General features: G+C 41.9%; 1 protein-coding gene across 1 annotated transcript in view; it reads right to left on the minus strand.

Annotated features, from left to right (window-relative positions):
- The window catches only part of FOXRED1 (FAD dependent oxidoreductase domain containing 1), a 52,796-nt gene that overhangs the window by 8,948 nt on the left and 28,857 nt on the right, over positions 1-14,991 (minus strand). Inside the window, exons 8-10 of the mRNA XM_030221157.1 lie at positions 14,089-14,249; positions 8,107-8,236; positions 6,281-6,385 (exon numbers count right to left, since the gene is read on the minus strand). Of these exons, the coding sequence (XP_030077017.1) occupies positions 6,281-6,385; positions 8,107-8,236; positions 14,089-14,249 (396 nt within the window). The remainder of the gene's footprint in view (positions 1-6,280; positions 6,386-8,106; positions 8,237-14,088; positions 14,250-14,991) is intronic.

A 14,991-nucleotide genomic window follows, 5' to 3' on the forward strand; every position in this document is an offset into this window, starting at 1 on the left:
ACAAGATCCAAGCCCCATCACCCTCTCCCCAATTGCTTCACCATTCTGCAAATTCTCTCTACCCTCAAAAAATGCTCCAATGCCCTGCAAACTGCCCAACAGCCAAAACTACCCTCACCAGTGGGGTTGCCAACTTTTTGACAAAGAAATGCCCAACGCCTGCCCCGCTCCATTCTCCTTTGTCCACCCTCATGACATGTCCTAAGTCCCTTTCTACGCTTTGTACCCTTCTCCCGCCCCTCTACAACCAACTATCCACACTAGGGTTGCCATAGCAAATGAAAAAACTGTCATATGGACATACACTCTATTATAATTTCACAAACTTTACATAACAGAAACTAAACACTGCAAAATACAAACCCATTCTAGACTTATATATTGTAGAAAACCTGTCATAATAAAGCAGCACTAATGTCCAGAGAAGACCAGAGTAGCCTAATGGTTAGAGTAACAGACTGGGAATCAGAAGGCCCAGGTTATAATCCCACCATAGTCCCTTCTGGCCTTAGGCAAGCCACTTAACCCTCCATTGCCTTGGAATGGCCAGGGGTTGGCACTGGCAACCTCACCCCATTCAGTGTCTGCCATCAACCATTACACTTGCGGTTAGCCACATATGAATTTCATAGCTTGCTCACTGTGGGCAGCTGAGACTTGAAAAACAGAATGTCCAGGACTTAAATAGTAACAACCCTACCTATAAATAGAAAGAGTCTTGGAATACCAATATACTTCCTACTGAAAATACAGAACAAGTCAGACTGCTAAAGATCCCTACACAGAAAATAAACACTAGCAAAATACCACACCTTGGTCATGTGCACAAAACAGACAGACAGACAGACCCTCAATAAATATGAAACAAGAGACTGAACTAGAAACCTCAAAAAGTCAGGTGCTGCATGTACAGAAATACTAAAGAAACTGAAACGTAAGGTATCAGAGAAATACATTTGCCAAAATTGACATATTCTAATTGACAAATTCAAAATAAAATACTGGTTTTTTTTCAACCTCTTGTTGTCTGAGCATTTTATTTTTCCATTTGTTTTGGTCTCAGTCTCTCTTCTGCTTTTCTCTCGACAGGGTCTCCTGTCCAAAGCCAGCCCTCAGATAAGTAACACTTGTAGAGGAGAGGAAAAAAGGGTACTATTCTGCTGTGCTCTCCCTGTGATCATGGCTAAGTCACTTAACCTTTCACAACCTCAAGTACAAACTTATGGGCCGATGCTCAGAACTCCCTTGGTAAAGCCAACAATGCAGAACCCATACCGCCAGAAAAGAGCAGAAAACTAGCTCGCCAATGCAAAAGCAAGGGGGGGGGGGGGGGATGTGCTTGGCTCATGTGCAGAAGAGCTTTTGCGGTAAGCACAGCTCTTGTACGCATACGCCAGGCAAACCCACAAGCGAAGCAAACAATAGCTCCTGTTTTCTGCACCTTTAAATATAAGCTTTGCAATTTTTTTTTTCTTGGAAGGCTTATATTTAAGCGCAGGAAACAGGCACCAATGTGTGCTTTCACTTTTGGGTTTGCTCAGTCACGCACATTTATTTCTTAGAACTGGAGCCTACAGGCTTTCTTCCACTTCCAAAAAAATAAATCGAAACTCAGATTTAAAAGAAAGAATCATGAGAAATCCTCTCTTCAAAACATCCTAACGCCTACTCTGAGCTGGCATTAGTTTTTTGGTGTCAAGGGAGGCTTTGTTTTGTGCGCTGATCTCTGAGCATTGGAAAGAGAATAGGAAATGACCTCATTAACATCTGTTTGACTACATAAGAATAGCAATACTGGGTCAGACCAATGGTCCATCTAGCCCAGTATTCTGCTTCCAGCAGTGGACAATTTAGGTCACAAGTATCTCACAGAATCCCAAACAGTAGCAAAATTCATGCTACTGATCTCGGGGACAAGCCGTGACTTTCCCCACGTCTATCTCAATAGCAGACTATGGACTTTTCCTCCAGCAACTTGTCCAAATCTTTTTAAAACCCAGATACACTAACTGCTGATACCAAATCCTCTGGCAACAAGTTTCAGAGCTTAACTATTCATTGTATGAAAAATATTTCCTCCTATTCATTTTAAAAGTAGTACCATGTAACTTCCTCGAGTGTCCCCTAATCTTTGTACATTTTGAAAGAGTAAAAAATAAATACATTTACACTTACCTGTTCTACATCACTAAGTATTTTGTAGACCTCTATCATATCCTCCCCCCCCCCCTCAGCTGTCTCTTTTCCAAGCTGGAGTCCTAACCTCTTAAACCTTTCCTTATATGAGAGACGTTCCATCCCCTTAATCAGTTTGGTCACCCTTCTTTGAGCCTTTTCTAATTCTGATATATCTTTTTTTAAGATACAGCAACCAGAATTTCACACAATACTCAAGGTGTGGTCACACCATGGAGTGATACAGAGGCATTATAATATTCTTTGTCTTATTTTCTCTCTCTTTCCTAATAATTCCTAGCATCCTGTTTGCTTTTTAGACCATCATCACACATTGGGTAGGTTTCAGCGTGTTGTTTACGATGACACCTAGATCTTTTTCTTGTGTGCAGACTGCTAAAGTGGATCTTAACATCAAGTAACTATGATTTGGATTATTCTTCCCAATGTGCATTACTTTGTATTTGTCCATATTAAATTTTATCTGCCATTTGGATACCCAGTCTTCCAGCTTCCTAAGGTCGACCTGCAATTTTTCACAATCCACATGCGTTGTAACAACTCTGAACAGTTTTGTGTCGTGTGCAAATGTAATCACCTCACTCGTCGTTCCCATTTCCAGATCATTAATAAAATATGTTAAATAGCACTGGACCCAGTACAGATCCTTGGGGGTACTTCACTGTTCAGTGATTTTATTCTTTATATTAGTTTCCACTATTTTGCCCAGCACTGAACTCGGGCCTACCGGTCTGTAATTTCCCAGAACACCCTGGATCCCTTTTTATTTTCATCAATTTTTATTGTTGACTCAAACATAACCCATACAAATACAATTGTTTCATCTCAAAGAGTATTTGACCATTCAAAATATAGCACAGAAACAGGAAATTGTTAACACAGGCCGCCAACAATTATTTCTCATTTAATTCCCTTCACCCATGTCCCACCCCTGGGCTGTATAACTTCAAATCAACAATAATCGTAGTAACAAACCCCACCTCCCTTAACGCCCCCTAACCCTCCTAACCTTCCCTTTCCCACCTATCCCCAAATACTATAACACCACAAATCCCCCCTCCAGGTCCCGAAAGGTCTGGTTCCTTATGACCCCTCAAGACACCGGAACAGGGAAAGTCATAGCTTCATACTCCCTTACCCTCTCCCAGATCCCTTTTTAAAAATAGGCATTACATTGGCCACCCTCCCATCTTCAGGTACTATGGACGATTTTAACGACAGGTTACAGATCACTAACAGCAGATCGGCAATTTAATATTTGAGTTCTTTCAATACCCTAGGATGTATACCATCCAGTCCAGGTGATTTACTACTCTTTAATTTGTCAATTTGGCTCAGTACATCTTCCAGGTTCACAGACAGACAGTTCCCTCCTTGGGCTTTTATTTTTCTTGATTAGAGGCTTATTTAAAGCCCTATATGCCTTTAAGCATCTGGACAGCTGACTGCACAGCAGATGATGTACAAGTGGCTCATATAGAACCTTGGTGCAGGGTCTCATAGGCACTTATCTACTGTATTTGTAAGCCTGCCCCCAGCCTCTTAAATTTCCTGAGAAGTCTCGAGACATTTTATGAAATGCATTTCAACAATCCAGTTACAATGTATTGACTGACTTCTCCTTATTTACATCAAAGAATTGTAAGCAGATAAATTATGTTTTTTTCTTTACCTAATTCATGAGGCTGTTCTCCATTAAGCTGTGTCTATCCATATGCCCTGTAATTCTGTTAGCAGTAACTTCTACCATTTTATTTGACATTGATGTCAGATCTCCTTGTCTGTAGGTATCTGAATCACTCCTACAACCTTTTTAAAAAGCTAGCATTACACTGTATAGGCTGCAGTCCTCAAGGATAGAAACAATAACCAATAATTTCAAATTATCTGTTGCAAGTCTGCAATTTAATTTGAATTCTGTAGGTAAATACTATCAGGTCCTGGGAATTTGCTATTATTTAGATGAAAAGCTACACTAATGTGTTTTCCAATTTCACAGGCATTTGTTTCAGTTGCTCTGAATTGTTACCTTCAATTAATGGCTCTGGCTTGGGTATCTCCCCCAACACACTCTTCAGTATAGATCAAAACAAATAAGGTATTAATTTATTTTATTGTTATGGCCTTATCTTGGCTGGTCATCTAATAGTTCAAGTGATGCCAAGCACACTTACTGAACTCCCCTCTGCATGGTGTCCAGCATTTCTCTCCTTCCCTACCTCTCAACTCCCCCCCCCCCCCCCCCCCCTTCATACCCAGAATATTTCTTCTTCTCCCGCAAGATATTTCTTTCCTTATCTCACTCCCTGAGGTGGCAACACTATAATCTGGGTAGCAGAACAGGTATCACAGCTGGCCAGCATGGGGCCTTGAGCATCAGTTCATACTCAAGGCCTGCTGGCTTAAACTCCCTACAAACTTCCTGTTTTGGAGGAGGCAGTTGCAGGCAGCCCTTGAGTATACACAGATGCTCAAGATCCTGTGCTAGTCAGCTGTGATGCCTCTGTGGTTATGCTGATTGTAGTATTACTGCCCTGGAGGAGGGAGGTAAGAAAAGAAACACAGGGAAGGGAGGCAAGGGAAAATTTTTTTTAGGGGGTGCCATGAACCTGGGCTCCCCGATTCCAATGCCTATGATCTTCCTTATTAATGTATTATTGTGCTTATTTTAGAAGTGCTATTTGAGTTTTAGACATGCATTAACATCTAAATCCTGATTTTTCAAAGCCGAGACATACATATCCAAAACAAGGGGTGTGGTCTAGGTGTGTTTTGGGCGAGCCTAACAAACAAACGTGTATTCTCCATTTCAGAAGAGCAATGCATGTCTGTGTCCAAAAGAGGAAACCTGTCAGCTATTAGTATAAAAGCAATTAGGGAGCACGCCGCCGCCATCTTGACCACATTAGGCAAATGTTGGCAGGACGAGCAGTGGCTGATATTAGCTGAAGTTTTATTAAAGCTATAAAACTTATATCCCCAATTTTTTTTTATTATTATTATTTTACCCTTTCATTTGTAGGGGACATCCTTGAAAAAGCGTTCCAGTAAAACACGTGAAATGTCGGAGAAGAGTGCCCCTAAGCCGACTATATCAAGTGCTACATTTGAAAGATGAGTATTAAGTAGTATAGAACAGCATAAAGCAGTCTATTAAGGCCATTTACTTCCAAAAAATGTTTATTGAACAATCAAAAAGTGTGTAAGATGGTGGTGGCCATTGAACCAGTGACGACTTGATTATATGACAATGGGCACAAGTCTATGAATGCGCAGTACAACTGAGGCTCATTAACCAACACATCAAATTTTTTTTTCCGGATTTACGAGTATCTTGGAAGAGTATCCTCAAAATTTACAACTGCTAGCTAGGCCATCTAGGTTTCAGAAAAGTGCTCATATTCAGCAGTGCTTCTCTGGAGGGATTAGGGAATGTCCTCCCCTTAATCACCCAGTTGGTATGTCCCAAGGGCAAAACTGGCAAGGGATACTAGGCTCCGAGACAATTTCTGGAAAAATAAACGTTTATGATTCTAAAGTAGCTGACAAATGGTTATATTATTTAGTAATATTTATGTGCCCATTCTGACCTGTTGGTATTTTAGACATTTATGTTTCTAAAATGAACATGCCTGCTACAAGTAACCAGTGTGTAACATGTTTATTTCTGCACATATTTTTGATAGGCTCTATGTTGGCAGATCCTGTTCTAAAATGTTAGCAGAACTTTAGATGACTCAATTTTTGATTTGTACTTCTTTGCTAAAATTCTACTCTATATCTAACTTGCTAGCTAGTGATTATGCTTTTTCTTAGTCTCACTTGGCCTGATATCCACTTTTTAAAACGATACCTTTTGGCTTTAGTAGTCTTTCATAGCATCATTAAACCATGTTGGCAGTCATTTGTCTTTCTTTCAATATATGAAATACAGTGGAAGCCCAGATAAAAATGCATTTTTAAACAAATCCAAGCCTCATACCAACTTTTAATCCTTATAGCTGCTACTTTTATCATAGCCTTCCTTTAATAAAGCACAGAAATTAGTGGCAAGGAAATCTCTCACCATCCCAACTTCCATTACCTTCAGTGATTCAAAGGCATTAACTCGATGAGCCAACTTGGGCCACACTTTCTGCTGGAAAAATTCATAATCCACGTTTAGGTTATTAATGTCGGGCTCCTCATCCTGGAAAGATCATCACAAAGATAGCATGATGGTACCCAACTAAACCAAACAAAACATCAGGCAAGAGACGCTCAGCTAACAAATCTTATACTTTCAGAAGACCATACCATTATCCTACAAAACATCTTGGAAAAGAGAACATTATAAGTTATTAAAAAAAAAGACACCCCCCCCCCCCAAAAAAAAAAACCCCAAAACAAAACAAAACATGTGCTGCCTCTGTAATATATCTCATTAAAATACTCAAAGCTAGCATGTATGGTTTTAAAATTTCTCTGCACTCCCTCAGGGAACAGCAATTCTCAAAGGAGTGTCAAAAACCATTCCCTGCAAAATGGGAGCTGACTGATGAATGGAGCACAGATGCAATTTCTGACATAATAGGCAACTTACCAGCTCATTTTCGAAAGAGATTGCCGGCCATCTTCCGACACAAATCAGAAGATGGCCGGTGATCTACTGAACCCGGCCAAATCGGTATAATCGAAAGCTGATTTTGGCTGGCTTCAACTGCTTTCCGTCGCGGAGCCGGCGAAATTTCAAGGGGGCGTGTCGGTAGGGTAGTGAAGGCGGGACTGGGGCGTGCTCATGAGATGGCCGGCTTCGCCCGATAATGGAAAAAAGAAAGCCGGCCTTGACGAGCATTTCGCCGGTTTTACTTGGTCCCTTTTTTTCACGACCAAGCTTCAAAAAGGAGCCCCAACTGACTACCGGAGGGAATCGGAAATGACCTCCCCTTACTCCCCCAGTGGTCACCGATCCCCTCCCACCCCAAAAAAAATAAAAATAAAAAATCCAAGTGCTCGTCAAGGACGTCCTAAATCAAAACTATTTTTGCTCAGCTTTTTCAGTAGTACCAGTGGGATTTGAACCAGCCACCTCTGGATTACAAGACCGGTGTTCTAACCACTTGGCCACAGCTCCACTTACTTGGATGTCCCTCCCTTTTGATTATGCTCCTTCAGGTCTCTCTCAGCCAATCACAGACAGGGGTCTCTCTCAGCCACTCACAGACAGCTAAATGCGCTGTGATTGGCTGAGAGTAAGACCTGAAGGGGCATAATCAAAAGAGAGAAACATCCAAGTAAGTGGAGCTGTGGCCAAGTGGTTAGAGCACCGGTCTTGTAATCCAGAGGTGGCTGTCCAAGAGTGCACGTCAGGGATGTCTGTTTCCATTATGGCCGAAAACCAAAGCCGGCCATCTCTAAACCCGGCGATCTCAACGTTTGACCTAAATGTTGAGATTTAGCCGGCCCCAACCGTATTATCGAAAGAAAAGATGGCCAGCCATCTTTTTCGATAATACGGTTGGCTCCGCCCCTTAGCGGAACCGGCCCCGAAGATGGCCGGCGCCGTTCGATTATGCCCCTCTTAGTTACACATGAAGGCATAAATGATATTTGTGTTTCCTGCAAACATGGCCATCCCAGAGATTCATGTGAAACAGCATGGACACTTAAGAGACTTAACTAGGTTTCAAGCCATGTAACAACTCTCAACAATGATTAGGGATGAGGTGGGAGGTAATGTGCCCTCTAGTTTTGCAATTTAATTATGTGCCCTTCCTCTATTGCCTCAGTTACTTAATGTCAGCAAGTAACTCCTTTCAAGACTGCTAGAGGGACTTGGTGCAACAAGTTAGCCTGGACAGAATAGTGGTAGTAGTGTGGTTCTTTCACTAATAAAATTTAAAGAAAAAAAAAGTGTGTGTACATGCTCACCTCATCAGGGGAGAGACCACATATATAGTTGCCTCCCAGTCCTTCTCGTCTAAAGTAAGCTCCAGTGTTGTCTATCAGCAACGGGCAGTTCAGACCAGGTCCATCATAACAGTGAAATACATACACATACCTGAGGACAGAAGGAAAAATTATGCCTTACCTGATAATTTTCTTTTCTTTAGTCCTACCAGACAAGTCTAGACTTGTGGGTGTTGTGTCAGGTTGATCAGCGGATAGAGACAGAGAAAGAAAGTAGTTCCATGTGCTTTGCCCCTAAAGGGGACTGTAAAGTCATAGAATGCTCAGTATTATGAATAGCCAAGCAATGCCAAACTCAGACAAAACATTCGCCAATCAAGTAAGTTTAGACTCTGCTGACACGCAATACTTCCACTAGAGTCAGGTGATTCACAATAACATGATAGATCGTGTCAAGATCTGTGAAAAGCAACGGCATCCACAGAATGAATTAAAAGCAAACAACAAAAAGAAATCAATTACCATAAAGAAGGGTTTCTGGACTGGTCTGGTAGGATTAAAGGAAAGAAAATTATCAGGTAAGGCATAATTTTTCCTTTTTATTGTCTATACCAGACCAGTCCAGATAAGTGGGATGCAGCAAAGCAGTCCTCAATAGGGTGGGAATAGAAAGGAAGGCCCAAACAGTTGGGAGTACAAAGAACAAAAAGTGGTGATACAGTAACCAACATGTCAAAGTCCAAGATGGACCTCAGAAGGCTTTTAGAGTTTTTGTCTCTAAAAGGAAGTAAGGCTGAAACAAACAGCCAGGTAAAGAAGCTGAAAATCATGCAAGAATGAGGGGCAAACCATCATCCATTTACTAATGAGTTGATCCAGCTGCTGCACATGATCTTATACCGAAATATCAAAAACATAGAAGGAAGGCAGGACCAGAGTTGCCCAGCAAGGAAGAACTAACTATAGACACTGAAACATATCAGTAGTCCACTAGCAGATGCTGTCAGGTGCAGCATAATATGAATAGGAGTGGAAGGATGGAAGAGAACCCCCTAAGAAATTGGAGGGGGTGTGTTAAGATGGGAAAGGCCAAGGAACCTAAGCAGCACTAAAACAATGAGTATGTTGAAAGACAGGATTCCTTTGCTCCCCTGTTCACTGAGATTCTATAGTAGAGAAGACAAGACAATGCTGCTGAAGATCCTTATTGGAAAATCTAGTAGCTATAAGGAAAGGGTGGGGAGACACAGCAGTAGCACCCTTAGGGGATCCCATAAGAGGCTGAAAACCTGAAATCTATAGATATGGACTAAGTGCAATAGTTCCTGATTAACTTAGTTTAATACTCTGGTCCAGGAAGACATAAATGTGGAGCAAGGAAAAGGGAATAGAGCACAAAGAATAGATACGTGGCATTCTGCAACACACATGCTAGGAAGCCAGATGCTCATCCGCCTCTAAATAGAAAGAGCGACCCTGCAGACATTGCATAACTAGACTAGAAGCTGGAATAGGAAGACAGCTGAGAGTCAGGCAGAAAAGGGAACCTTATTCACCAGCCAGGACAGAAAAAATTCCAGAATAGAATGCGAGAGAACAAGTCAGTCAACCAAAATCAAGATACTAAAGATCTCCCTCACAGTGGAGACCTTAGAGCTCAGAAATAAACAGCTGACCGGCGAAACCCTTTGATGGAGGCAACCAGAGTGAAAGAATTGTAGCTATGGATGTTACTGCCTCAAAAAACATCTGGGTGACACAGCTGTACCACACTGCTTGCTGGTGCAGCTGAGTGAAACAGCTGGGTGGCGCAACCAAGTAGACTGTCGAACAGCAGCAAAACCCATCTGGACAGAGCAGGCAAGCAACATAACTAAGTGGTGTAGATACATCTGACAGCTGGTAGGCACCCTTATGCAAAAGTGCCTTATTTCTGGCTGGTACCACTGAGTAATACGACGCAGCTGGAGCAGCAGATCAAGGTAGATGGCCAATGAAGCCAAGTGATAAAATGTTGTAGGCGTATAAACTAGATGGCTGATGTAGCTGGAGAAGAAATGCACTAGACGTTGATGAGAGAAGCAGTGCTCATGAGATAGCTGGAGAAGAAAAAAAACACCAGAACTATCTGCCGGGCTGCCGAGGCCATGAACTAGAGCTATGTGGTGTAGCCCAGTAGTAGAAGTGGCTGGGTTGGCTGTCCCACTTATGCAAGACTGCCAGTTTCCACCACCATGGAAAGCAGTCAGTTGCTCAGGGTATGTCACATTGAACAATCAGGCAAAAGGAATTGCTTTTCAAGGCCCCATTCAAAACAGAGCTGAGTGTCACAGCTTATCAACACAGCCAACTTTGTTGCTACAAATAGAGCTATTTACTAGTGCCAGCAATCCACTTATGGATTGCTTATACGAAATGGAACCAAGGTCATCAAGCTTGTGGCAAGCAGACCTCTTCTGTCCAGTTTCAGGCTTTCAGATTTTTTTTAAATTTTTTTATTTATAACCATTTAAATGTTTACAAGCGATAAAACAACTTGCCAGAAATACAGAGAAAGTAATATATAGGAATTATTTCAGTCAGGTAATTCTATTCTCTTCCTTAGACCACTAAATAGGGAGAGTGAAACAAGACAAGGAGATCAATTAAACAGTAAAAAAAAAAGTGGTATTAACCTGATTATCCCCAGATATTACTCGTCTAATTCATTATTCCACATTGATCATCTGGTTGGCTTCTTCAAGGCCAATACGGTGTATAGTCAAATCATTTCATTGAAAACATACTTACTGTCCAATATTGGGCTTTCAGATTTTTATTTGTATGTAAAATCAGAGAACTCTTCAGCCACATGTACTACTGAACTGCTACAGCAGAACTCTTCAGCTGAGTTCCAGAATATGAGACAGGGAAAACTGTTCAGCTCAGGAAACCAGTTAATAAAACAGCTAGCTATAACACTAATCATTAAGCATTAGCATACAGCCGATTCCCCATAACTGCCACGGGACTCGAGAGAAAAATGCTGCAGGCATACAGCCTAGAAATAGTTGCAGCTTGCCAAGATAACTAGGTCCTGTGAATACAAGGAAGCAGATTTCCTGGATAGTAGTAGAATAACTAAACTGCTGTAGTAAACACAATATAGCTTGTCTGTCATTTTGTAAAACTCTGAAGTTTACACTATCAGACCTGTTAGCTTAACAAGCCAGTGACTGGAGTGTAGAAGCTTCCCACCCAGTGAGCAACTGTTGTAATAAATTTAGCTGAGAAGAAAACAGAACTTACCAGAATCCAAACCAGGGGGAGAACAAACTCACCGACATCCAAAATAAATAAAACTGCTGACTGTGCCTCATCTAAAAGGAAGGCTGATACATACATAAAAGTTTGGGTCCTTAGAATTTGAGGAGGAAGACTGAAGTTGGGGGGGGGGGGGGGGTGGGGGTAGGGACTTGGCACCACACAGTGTTGCTCCAGCGCCAATAAAACTCTTGGAAATCTTCGTTATGAAGAAAAGAAACATAATCCTTTTAAAAGGCACCAAATCTAAGTTGGGAGCTGCATGGTTTGTCCACCATCCACTTAGAGGCAGAAAATACTGAGCATTCTATGGCTGCACAATCCCCTTTAGGGGCAAAGCACATGGAACTACTTTCTCTGTCTCTATCCGCTGGACTGGATACGACACACATTTGTCTGGACTGGTCTGATATGGGCCATAAGGGAGAGTTAATGACAACTGTGCAAGTGCATTTCCTTACTATCTGTAGAGTAACTATCATCCCTTTTCAAAGTTATATAGAAAAATACAAACAAAGATGTGAAAAGCAGCAAAAACAAGGATGGCTGTAAAACCTGACTAGGGATGGTAAATGTAAAACTGAGAACTAAGCCAGTCCCACACATCCATGCAGCACATGTGCAGTTGAAGTTCATAAGACTTGAAAAGCTAAACAGAGTTTTCCTTTCTTCTGCTGAGCTCGGTTTGGCCTCAGTTAAAAAAAAAAGTTATATTTGTCAAGAAATCCATAATCTATTATATACATGCAAGGAAAGTCAATCTATTAATTTTCTTTTGTTATATATATTTGGCCATGTAATAATAATCATGAAATAATTAGTGTGCTGGGATATAAGTGCAGTTTACATTAAAGCCATAAAAGAATGCTATATTTTGGATAACTAGGGAAAGGGAAATAGGACTTGATATACTGCCTTTCTGAGGTTTTTGCAACTACATTCAAAGCGGTTTACATATATTCAGGTACTTATTTTGTACCAGGGGCAATGGAGGGTTAAGTGACTCGCCCAGAGTCACAAGGAGCTGCAGTTGGAATCAAACTCAGTTCCCCAGGATCAAAGTCCACTGCACTAACCACTACTAGTACTACTTATCATTTCTATAGGGCTACTAGACGTACGCAGCGCTGTACACTTGAACATGAAGAGACAGTCCCTGCTTGACAGAGCTTCCAATCTAATTAGGACAAACAGGACAAACAAGATAAGGGAATATTAAACTGAGGCTGATAAAATAAGGGTTCTGAACAAGTGAACAAGGGTTAGGAGTTAAAAGCAGCATCAAAAAGGTGGGCTTTTAGCTTAGATTTGAAGAAGGTCAGAGATGGATCTTGACGTACCGGCTCAGGAAGTCTATTCCAGTCATATGGTGCAGCAAGATAAAAGGAACGGAGTCTGGAGTTAGCAGTGGAGGAGAAGGGTGCAGATAAGAGAGATTTACCCAGTGAACGGAGTTCCCGGGGAGGAATGTAGGGAGAGATGAGTGGAGAGGTACTGAGGAGCTGCAGAGTGAATGCACTTATAGGTCAATAAGAGGAGTTTGAACTGTATGCGGAAAAGGATAGGAAGCCAGTGAAGTCACTTGAGGAGAGGGGCTAACCACTAGCCTACTCCTCCACTCCTAGGCCACTATCCAGTCTGCTACTGGTGGTTAAATTTGTTCAATTGATTTGTTTAAGTTTCTGGTTGTTTTCTATTTATTGAATATTAATGTGTTTTGCTTGGAATTAATATATATTTGTTGTTATATTTTTGGAATCTATCATCCTACCTTACCATTGATATGCTGAGCTGCGTTTGTACTGCTATCATTTGTTTTAATTTGATGTTGTAATGCTATTCATTTATCATTTATTATTGTTTTATTAATTTGATATACCACCTCTTTCAAGCATGAATCGAGGCAGTTTACATATAATTGTAAAGTAACCTGCACTGTCCCTGATGGGTTCACGATCTAAGTAGTATATTGTACTTGAGGCAATGGAGGACTAAGTGATTTGTCAAAAATAAAGAGGATGGAAGAGTTCACATAAATATTCACTCCAAATATTCTCTCAACAAACAAGCTTAAAAGTACTCTATTATTAATAAACCACTCATGGAGTACAATAACATTTGAAAGGGAAAAAGCCTCCGTGCCCTCACCTCCACTCATTTAGACTTGTAAGGCAGGAGGATTTAAACAAGGGTCTATTTTCATCACAGGCATAAAAAAAAAATATCTTTCAAAAAATATTAAAACTCCATTCGTGTTCAATTTCACTGGATCAAAAAAAAAAATGTAAAAAAAAAACAAAAAAAAACAACTTTCAAGAAACAAGTGCCCTTCAACTTTGGGCAGAGTTTTGCTGCAAAGCTGTCTCAAGGCGTGACCAAAGAACTCATGCCCAGATGATCGAAAACCCCAGCGCTGTTCCAAACAGCACTCTAAAAATAGCGGTTGGGTGTGCCCCGAGGACTGGATTGAAAACCTCTGATTAGAGGCTTCCCTTAGCTACTCCCAGGGCCTCTCTGACTTTCCCCTTATTCAGAAGTTTGATCCTTCCTGATCTGGGCTACACTCTCCTGCCTAAGCTTCCTAGTCTCAGCTCTGTTAAGGTGGCCTAAGGAGGACATGCCTCAAGGGGAACCATAGTTCACTTAGGCACTTCCTTACAGTATACAAGGGAAATTTTTCAAAATGTACTGAAAATGCACCTTTTCTTGGGCTCCACTGGTATTTTGATTCCAGCCAAAGTGTCTGGAGGGCCACTGCCAATGGTCGCCATCTCTGCCACCTTTCCTGACCAGGGACCAGCTGCATTCACCACTATAGAACACTCCACAGGCTGGTATTCCAAACTATTAGGTGCTTGTACCTGATATAAAACCAGAGAAAGGAGATAGTTGCTGAAAATACCTCTCCTGGTTTTGACCTCAGTCTCTGCCAACCTGTGGGCACACGGTGCTAGTCAGTAAATGAAAGCAAGATACAGTTTATGGCAAAATCAAAAATAAATGCTCTTTATAGCTGTGGTCTTTGCTCAGTCCAAGAAAAAAGCAGTAGAACTTTATTCAGGAGAGCAAGGCCTGCACACACAGGAAGCAAGTCAATAAAAGGGGCACCAATGCACTGCAGGGAGTGCCTATTCCAGGGGCGGCCCAAGGCAATCTGCCACCTGAGGCAAGGGCTGAGATGGCGCCCCCTACCCCCCCCCCCCCCCCCCCCCCCCCGTGGTCTGGCATCTCCCCCCTTCCTTCTTCAACCCCCTTCCCCGAACCTAACTTTGTTTTCCAAAAGACTGCAGAGGCAGTGATTCCTATAGGCTGTCCTGCTGCTGGCACTGGCCTCTTCTGTGTACTGCGGCCTGACTCTGAGGAAACAGGAAGTTATGTCAGAGGCGGGCCACAGTAGAGAGAAGAGGTCGGTGCAGGTGGCAGGGCAGCCAATGGGAATTGTGGCTGCCATTGACTTTTAATAAACAACAGTAGGCTTGGGGAAGAGAACTGAAGAAGGAAAGGGGGAGATGCCAGACCACAGCCGGTGTGGGGGGTATGCTGCTCCCTAAAGAGTGGCACCTGAGGCCCCCGCCTCAGGTGACCTAATGGTAGGGCTGCCAT

This window comes from Microcaecilia unicolor, chromosome 12 (assembly GCF_901765095.1).
Source record: "Microcaecilia unicolor chromosome 12, aMicUni1.1, whole genome shotgun sequence".
Lineage (NCBI taxonomy): Eukaryota > Metazoa > Chordata > Amphibia > Gymnophiona > Siphonopidae > Microcaecilia > Microcaecilia unicolor.